The 9,219-nt window shown below is 37.4% G+C and overlaps 1 protein-coding gene and 1 long non-coding RNA gene across 4 annotated transcripts; both read left to right on the forward strand.

The window, feature by feature from the left end:
- Positions 1-1,907: 1,907 nt before the first annotated feature.
- On the forward strand, positions 1,908-5,932 carry LOC110938099. 3 transcript variants are annotated; one of them, XR_002591188.2, is made up of 6 exons: positions 1,908-2,029; positions 2,182-2,238; positions 3,033-3,288; positions 3,888-4,321; positions 4,451-4,571; positions 5,131-5,932. It is a non-coding gene; the product is annotated as an uncharacterized LOC110938099 (long non-coding RNA). The 3 variants fall into 3 exon arrangements; XR_002591190.2 differs by having other exon boundaries at positions 3,051-3,288; XR_004876015.1 differs by having other exon boundaries at positions 4,106-4,321; positions 5,131-5,931.
- A 2,269-nt stretch (positions 5,933-8,201) lies between these two features.
- Positions 8,202-8,806, forward strand: LOC110934210. Its single transcript, XM_022177393.1, has 2 exons — positions 8,202-8,231; positions 8,312-8,806. Exons 1-2 carry the CDS (start codon positions 8,202-8,204, stop codon positions 8,804-8,806), a joined length of 525 nt encoding a protein of 174 aa, XP_022033085.1.
- Positions 8,807-9,219: the final 413 nt, after the last annotated feature.

The following is a 9,219-nucleotide window of genomic DNA, read 5'->3' on the forward strand; positions in this document are numbered from 1 at the left end:
CATTTTGGGATTTCAAAATTTTCATGCGTGGCCCTATACATGTATGGTCCAATTCCATTAGTCCAAAATGACAAACCAAACAATATGGGTGGGCCCAAGTATAATCAGTCTAATTATACAAACCTGCCAAATGAACAGCCCAATGAAAACCAATATTAGAATCCAAGCACTGCAGCCCACCACATGTGAACACAACAAACCCCAGACACAAACATAATCCAACTGTCTTGGTTTATTCTCCTCCATCTCCCTAATGTCAGTTGCTAACATCATCTGTCTTCCTCTCTCTCTACCATGAACAAGAGCCGACATCACCTGATATCATCGACCTTCTTCTTCTTCTTCGATGAACAATTGCAGCTGCCAAAAAAAATCATTTAGTCAACATCTCCTTCCATCTGCCGCTATTACCATCTGAATAACTCCGGTCATCAACCAATGGAATCAACAGCAGTCATCCTCCACCTCGGCCCCTGCCCACGAAGAACTAGGAATCACGAAAGATGGGATACTTCGTGGCTGACTTGGCGAAGAACCATCATCACGAAAGACTAGAGTTTTTCGTGGATGGACAGATGATTAGACGGGGGTTCTTCGTCCATAGATTCTTCGCAGGGGGTTTTTCGTCAAAAGATTCTTCGCCAAGGGTTCTTCGCCAAGGGTTTTTCGCATGGGTTCTTCGCAAAAGCTGGGTTTTTCGTGAAGAGTTTTTTGTTGAGAGAGGTTCTTCGCTGGTCCAGATCTGAAGAAACCCTATTCTTTTCTTAACAGCCGCCAAGAACACAGTGAAAAACAACATCTGCAAATTTTACAGAAAATGGCTCAAAGGATGATGAAAAACTTGATAAACTAGGTGTGAAACATAAAACCCAACCCTCTCGTATGATCCGTATCATCTCAGACCCATACATTCGGTTCCAAATCTGGGGTTTTCTTCATGTTTACACCATTTTACATCTTGAACAAAAATTACAAAAATCACTAATGAAGAGCACACGTGACTTAGTAAATGGTTAGATTCACTAAGTCGGGTACCATGGCTCTGATACCAATTGTAGGTTCATTATTTTGGACCTAGACCTGTGAATAGTTTGTGATTATGTTCAAGACATGAGAGATTAGAGACGGATAACACAAGTTCCTTGTATTAATTCGGTAGCATAACGTTACAAAGCGGCCCGATTACTAGCTAGCCGAACCATACAAAAGGAGCATACATCCAGGTAGAGACCAAGTGGTGATCTCTCCCCCAAAGTCTAAATCCTTCACACTTTGCAAATGAACCAAGGGGTGGTATTTATAGCCACACCCGCTTCACTTGCAAACACACACGGTCAAACAAATAACCCTTTCGTTTGACCACTTCAAACAAGGGGTCAATACACGTTCGTTTGACCGTTTCACTAATTATTACATAATCAGCATAAAATAAATCTAATCTATTCGAACAGCATCAGACACAAAAACTGCGCCAACACTATGGTCACTGCGTTTGAAGATTATTTTAACTTTATCACATAAAGCAATAGTTATTCTTGACGTAGGTCAGAAACAAGAACAAATTTAAGAAAATTACTTCTTTGACACAAGTAACTAAAGAAGTTATCTAAATAAAAAATAACTATCACTAAAACCTCATAACCTGTCAATGAATATTGTTATTGAGCCTACTGAAACAGTGAGAGTTTATTTTGATATCTCAAATCTGATATTTCATTAATCATTAACATCAATCAGGACTTAGTTAACCTACAGTTGGGTGAAAAAAAAAGAGGGTAATAAATATACTATTTTAAATATGAACGGCAGGATTATACAATTAAACTAAATGCAAGGAGTAGAATGAAAAAAATATGGGTTTAAAATTGTAATTCTAGAACGACAACCTCATTATAAAACCCTAGCATCTCTCCTATTCTTTTGTCAGGTAATATTCAGCAAACGGCCGCGCAGCATCAAACAACCTTATATGGCCACTGCATTATCGGCTGGGTTTGATGAAATCAAGCCTCCTGATATCACAAAATCGGTGAATTGCATTTAATTTAAATTCTTTTCTTCAGTTTGTATTTTTATCTTGTTTGGATTGTGATTAGAAACAGGCAGCGGTTTAATTTATTGCATCCATTCGATTTTATCATGACCATGATAAGCTAACAGAAAATGGTTATCATGATGCAGGGTGTTGAAGAACGATCGTTGACTGCTCATTGGATTTCGAAGACAATCTCGACCCAGGTAACTGTTAAAGCTACCCCCTAAATCTATTGCAAATTAAGGAATTTTTCAATTTAAATTTTGAGCCGATTTTGTGGATCTGCAGTTTAATATATATATACAAAAAGTTGTACCGTTGATAAGTCTTAATTCAAATTCAACATGGGCTTAATTGTGGTTTTAGTTGCTTGCTAAACATGATTTTTAAGAACATTATCTTCTGCTGTTTACAGGGCCCCACCTAGGGGTCGAGAGCCACATCCCGGTCATGGCCCGTTTTTATCTTTATCGAGGGCCTTAGATTTTTTATACATGCTATCATAGTTATCAAAAGCGACCGAGATATTCAGTAGATGTGCTTCGGTATATAAAGCCCAGGTCTCTCTACATTTAATAATAATTAATCACTTTTTTAATTAACCGATGCACATTTAATAATAATTAATCCCTTTTCTAATTAACCCATGCACATTTGATAATAATTCACACATAATGGTTTTGATTTGATAAAGAAGCTTTTCAAGTTTTACTATTAATTACTTTTTGCCATTCCAAAGAAAATAATAATTACTTTTTGAACTTTTTGTTAATTAATATTAATGAATTCTTCTTAAATTAGGTAACACTTATCTAATAATAATTAACACATCTGATGGTTTTGATAATTAATGAAGAACTTTTGTATTAGAATGTTCTGGTATTTGACATTATTTTGGTAATTTATTTAGTAGATTATGTTATTTAAATTATGAAAAAGGTGTTATCTTTCAAGTTTTTGTATAACCATTTAAAACATTAATCTGACCATAGTGCAGTTGTTGGCATCTTTTCAGTTTCTCCAGTAGTGTAAAACTTGATGTCTAGCTAATATCGGTGACAAATCAGTTCAAACACTGTTAAGGAAAATGTGTTACCAAAAATATTCCTTCTCCTGTGGGTGGGTGAACTGACGGCTTCACAAAGCAAAAAATCAAAGCAGTTGATTTCCAAAAGTCGTGAAAATGTGGGTGAATTGAACCCGAGGCACCTCAATCAAGTGTTCCATTGGCATCTAAGACAGCTGACATTCAGGTACGTGTTATCTTTTCCATGATATGATAGTTCTCTCTCTCTCTCTTTTTTTTTTTTTTTTTTTGGCTAGTGGTGGCAAGATGGGAAGGGCGGGTAACAGGTCCAAAACAGATTGTAATGTTTATTGCCCTAATATAATGTGGTAGCTCATTTTAATACTATAATTTTGGTAAGTTTATTGCTATAACGTTAACGGTGGGTTAAAAAAAAATAGTTTATGTAATTTGTTAGGGTCTAAAGGCCTTGTTTCGCCTTGTACCCTTGAATCCCCCGGCTCTGGCTGTTTATTATTATAATCCTATAATCCTGATTGCATAAAATAAAATTATGAGTAAATTACAAGTTTTGTTCTTTATGTTTACATCAAATTTTAGGCGTTGTCCTTTTGGCCAAAAGTTTACAGGCGGTGTCCTTAACCTTTCAAAATCGTGCACGTTTTGTCTTTTAGGCCAAACCTTGTTAGAAATCTTAGTTAAAAAATGTCATGTGCAATGCACATGAGGGTAAAATGGTAATTTCCCTCACAACTCTTTAAATTCCCCATTTATAACCCACACTAACCCAAGTTAAACTCTTTAATTCATTTGTCATCAAATTAGGGTTTTCTTCATCTTGCAATCGATCATGGTTTTCTGCCATTATGTAAAGTTTGTTGCCACCTCATCAACTGATACAAACTCACTCCAGATCAAAAAGAGCCCAAAGGCACTTGGTGACCTGTTTGAGAGTATTACGGGGGCCATATTACTCCATACAAAACTTGATGTTGATGAAGTTTGGAGAATACTTGAGCTGTTATTACCTCTAATTGTTACAGTAAAAAAACTCGAGCTTCCACCATACCGGGAATTAAGATAGTTTTGTACCTCCAAGGGGTATTTTGTAAAAGACTAAGTATAGAAGCAATGGTGATGCTGTAATAGCAGAGCTAAGGTTGCAGCTTGAAGATGCTTTACTGATTGCAGAGGGCTCGGGTAACACAAGGAAAGTTGCAAGGGGCCAAGCCGCTCTTAAAATGTTAAGCCAGCTTGAGGTTTGGGTTCCTATTCACCCCTTATACAAACACTCATACATTTGATTTGTTACATTTTTTTTTAATTTTTCTGCTTCTAATACAAACACTTCTCAATTAGATGATTAAATGTTGATGTTTATTTAACAGAAACAAGGAATTTCAAGAAAGAATCAGGGTCATGATGATAAGAACATCAAAGTAGTTGCAAACACCACTATTGTCACTGAATGTTTGGAGGAAGAGTCAACTTCCAAAACTCAAATCCCAGGTAAACATCATGAAAATTTGCTTTTTTTTTTTCAGACATGATATCTTTTTAACTGATTGTGTTCATTTCAATTGAAAAGGGATAGGTATGTGATAAGAAGATGAATTCAAGGGTTGGTGTGGGTTATAAATGGGGAATTGAAAAGGTTGAGAGGGAAATTACCATTTTACCCTCATGTGCAAATGCACATGACATTTTTTTACTGACATTTCTAACCAGGTTTGACCTAAAGGATAAAACGTGCAAGATTTTGAAAGGTTAAGGACACCGTAAACTTTTAGCCAAAAGAACAGCGGCTGAAATTTGTTGTAAACATAAAGGTCAAAACTTGTAATTTACTCTAAAATTATTGACCAAGAAACTTGTTTATTAACATTCTTGAATTAGAACATGATCAAACCTAAAATTCTTAGGCATATTTGTGATTGATTGAGTCAGCAAGATGTAAAACAATTATTCTGAATCTGGTTTGGAATCCATGAAAAAGTTGTATAATGTTTTGGTTGAATTGATCCTGACTTCTATCTGCCTTTTTAATCTTTTTATATCTGCCTTATAGAGTTGCTGGAATGTGTTGATCATCAATTCGTTAAACTTAAACTTGGGTTGTTTCTCAAGAGATTTACGGCGGATTGTCTTTAATGAATGAAGATCTTCGGTAGATAATGAAAACCGAGCGATCGGATACAAGAGTAGATACTTGGTGCGGAGACCACAAACTCTCCTTCAATAGGAAGTTGCAACGTAAATGTAATGCGCTCAACATTCAAAGTGCCAGAGCAGAAATCGCATGTCGGAGATGGACTTGTTTTAAGCCCAAAGTCAATGTTCAAATATGAGTTTTCAAGATAACAAGATCAAAACAAAGATAAATCAAGTTCACTCCTTGTTTGCTTGTCACTCAAGAATTCAATCTTTAGCTTTTCGGGTTCTATGCGACATTGCATATATGACGATCTCTTTGAGAAAAGCGGAAGTCCAGTCGAACTTGATCAGAACTCAATGGTGGAAATTTAGAGAGCGGTGCACAAAATTGGGAAATTTAGAGCCACTTGCCTAATCGGAATATGGACTGATCTCAAAGTTCAAAGGGTGTTGGGATTTCCATGAATTTCTCCAGTTTCATGATTGAAGACTACTTTGAACAATAGATCTAGTATCTCTGAATGAACAAATGTAGCTAGTGTGGTGGTGTTGGGCCTTCCTAATCTGGTCTCATGATCCGCAAATGAATCACAACAGTTACAATGCCGTTTTTTCTAAGCTTTAGTTGATTAACAAGCACACAAATGAATCTTGAAGATTCTTAAAAAAAGTTATTTATATTTATTTTTCTTTTGAAAGATTTCTGAATCTTTGTAGTATATAAATGAAAAATCGTATTATCGAATCCTTCCAAACTTTCTATGATAGATATTGTTGAATCTTTACATGCACATTTTTTAAGTAAAAAAAAATAATTTACTGCTATTTACATTACCCACATACAATTACATGCACATTTTTTAAGTTTTTCCTAAACATACATGGACCAAATCGTTCATAAGTATACAAAGAATTAAACAGTAATTCACATTCAAACAACCAAAAATTACATAGCAGTTTGTTTATATCACCATATTAAAATAGTAGTAACTAGTGCTTTCAACCGCGTGTTGTGGCGGGGATGACAAACATTTGTAGTTTGACATTGTATGAGTTAAACTACAATTTGATTCGTGGTCCTGTTATGTATCGAAAAGCAGCTGCCGCAACTTAACTTGTCGGAAGATGGTAGTTTCTGGCCTCTCTTCATATTGTTGATGCCTTAATCTGAAAAATATATTAAGTTTGTAATATGCAACTAATTTATTGTAATCTATGTCAATGTTTAAGTTACTAATGAGTGTGTACAATTATTGAGCACAAAAAAGAATAATGGGATATGATAGATTCAACACTTTAGATTTTCTATGCATTATTCTAAGTTACATATATATGATACTCGTTATATATAAAAGTTGTTATGAGAAGCTAAAGTAGTAAGGTACTAAGTGCTTATACAAACTCAACACACAGTGTGAGCAGCAATGAGAAAAAAAGATGTAGGGCTTCATTAAGACCCAACCATGCCCCATCTTCCATTCAGTGTTGTGTACCCTGATATAGATTACCTGCAAAAGAATAAAAGGAGAATATGAGTACACTAAAGTTTCGGCTGCAAACGCAGCGGTTAACTGTTGCGTTTACGGCCTGTTCGTAGCCGTTATACGTCTATAAACACAGTCGTTTAACGGCTGAGAACGGGCCGTAAACGTACCTGCTAAGCGCTGCGTTTGCAGCCGTTAAACCGCTGCTTTTATGGGCCGTTCGCAGCCATTATACGGTCGTAAACGCAGTCGTTTAACGGCTGCAAACGGGCCGTAAACACAGCGGGTTAACGGCTGCAAACGCAACGGTTAACCGCTGTGTTTACGGCCCGTTCGCATCCGTTATACGGCCGTAAACGCAGCCGTTTAATGGCTACGAACGGGCCGTAAACGCAGCGGATAACTGCTGCATTTGCAACCATTAAACCGCTGTGTTTACGGCGCATATGCAGCCGTTATACGGTCATAAACGCAGTGGATAACCGGCTGCGAATGCAGCAGTTAACCGCTGCATTTACAGCCCGTTCGCAGCCGCTATACAGCCGTAAACAAAGATACATGATAAGTCTATATTAATAAGAGTATATTCACATATCCCTAAATCTATTGCATCTTACTTGATAAGTGTTGACGATACTGATTTTAATTCCATTGCAACTAATGAGAAGCCTTATGCTCATGCTTATCTCCTCCCTGCACCACCCCAGAAACAAAAGACAGATACATACCCCTTAAAACTGCACAACACTAATATCACCATAAATCTTGCTACTACAAACCAGAGTTTGAGTTTTAGCGGCGACATTTGTAATTAGACAAACACGTGCAACAAGAATTTGTATATAAACTAGCTACTTAATTATTTAACTTATACCATGTTGTGGCAGTAGCTGACTCCTGAAATGAGCTGCTGAAAGAAGAAATGAGCCAACAACAAGAACCATCCGTATATTTATTTAAAATAAGTGAAGGTTGATGTGAATGCAAAAACAAATAAAAGAACATACCTTGTCCTCTAGATACTGGCTAGCATTTCGCGAGTATCAATAGGCTTTATATTACATACTCAATACCTACATTCTTTTAGTTTTACCTCATTGAACTCCTCAGCTTGTGGCAGCATATTCAGACCTGTCGTTCCATCCAAAATGAGTAAAAGTAGTAAATGAACCAGCGCTTCGTGACGGAATGATTTGCTAAACTAATTAAACTTAACCAACTTCAAATGCAAATGAACATTTCAAACTTAATAGTATCTTGTATATTTAGGCAATTGATTTGATTATTATTGTACAGATATCTCCATCACTATAGGAGATCTAGTTTGTATTTACTTTGTATTATAAATTATCAAGAGATCAATGAGAAGGATCAAGTTGAGTTAAACTCTTACATGGTATCAAACCTATTTCTATCCTAAACCCTATCGCCGCCGGCCTCTTCTTCTCTTCTTCGGCCATTGGTTCCTCCTTCTTGCAGCTTCTTCCTCACTTCTATACCTATGGAGTCCAAACTTCACCCTGCCCTTACCGTGTCTAACATCAAAACACACATTCCCATTATCCTGGAAAAAACTCAACACATTATACCACTTGAAAAACTCTCTTCAAGGTGCACTGTCAAATCTACGAAGTGCTCGACCACTTATCTCCCAAACAACCTGCTACCAAACCCAAACCCAATGCTGAGTCTTCTGATGCAGCGGCTGCCAAAGCCAAAGCCGCCGCTCGTGCGGCTGACACCCTGTGGAACCAACTAGACGCTGTGGTTCTCCGGTGGATATACGCCGGCCACCATATCTGCGCCTCTTCTACACATCATCTTGCAACCGGGTTAGCCATCTTCCTCGGTCTAGAGTTTGCCAATCTATCTCTCGAGAACTTCTCCAACATGGCCGATTACTGTCAACATGCGAAGCACATAGCCGAACAACTCAAGAGTGTCGGTTCTCCGGTTGATGATCGGATGTTGGTGATCAAGATTCTCACGGGTCTTACTGAACAGTACGATAGCATCTCCATAGTTCTTCAAAACCGCGATCCTCTACCGGATTTCAACGAGGTTCGGTCACGTCTCAACATGGAAGAACAAAAGAAGAAACGGTAGGTTACTGTACGTCCCGATACAGATCGTCGGACTTCTTGTTTCGGGTGCCGAAACAAGTGCGGAATCCCCGTTACGACACAAACCGAGCGAGAGAGTAAACACAATAAAAGGATTCAACGTTTAACAAGATGTATATTGATTTAGACAAAGTTTCGGTACAAGATTTGATAAAATACAAAGCACACCGAAACTTTCTCTCACTACTCTCTCTCTAAGCTCATTCAAGCTCTCTTTCTAACTTCTGTTCAGCAAGTTGTTTAAATAGGCTACAGGTCGACGAACCATCTACAGCCGACGAAGGATCCCAGACGAACAACTAAGGCCGACAAAGAATAGATTCTTCGTCGTTAGCCTTTGGTGAAAATCCTTCGCCACACATCATTCATGGCGATGTATATTGTTCGCCATGAGAT

This window comes from Helianthus annuus, chromosome 13 (assembly GCF_002127325.2).
Source record: "Helianthus annuus cultivar XRQ/B chromosome 13, HanXRQr2.0-SUNRISE, whole genome shotgun sequence".
Classification (NCBI taxonomy): domain Eukaryota; kingdom Viridiplantae; phylum Streptophyta; class Magnoliopsida; order Asterales; family Asteraceae; genus Helianthus; species Helianthus annuus.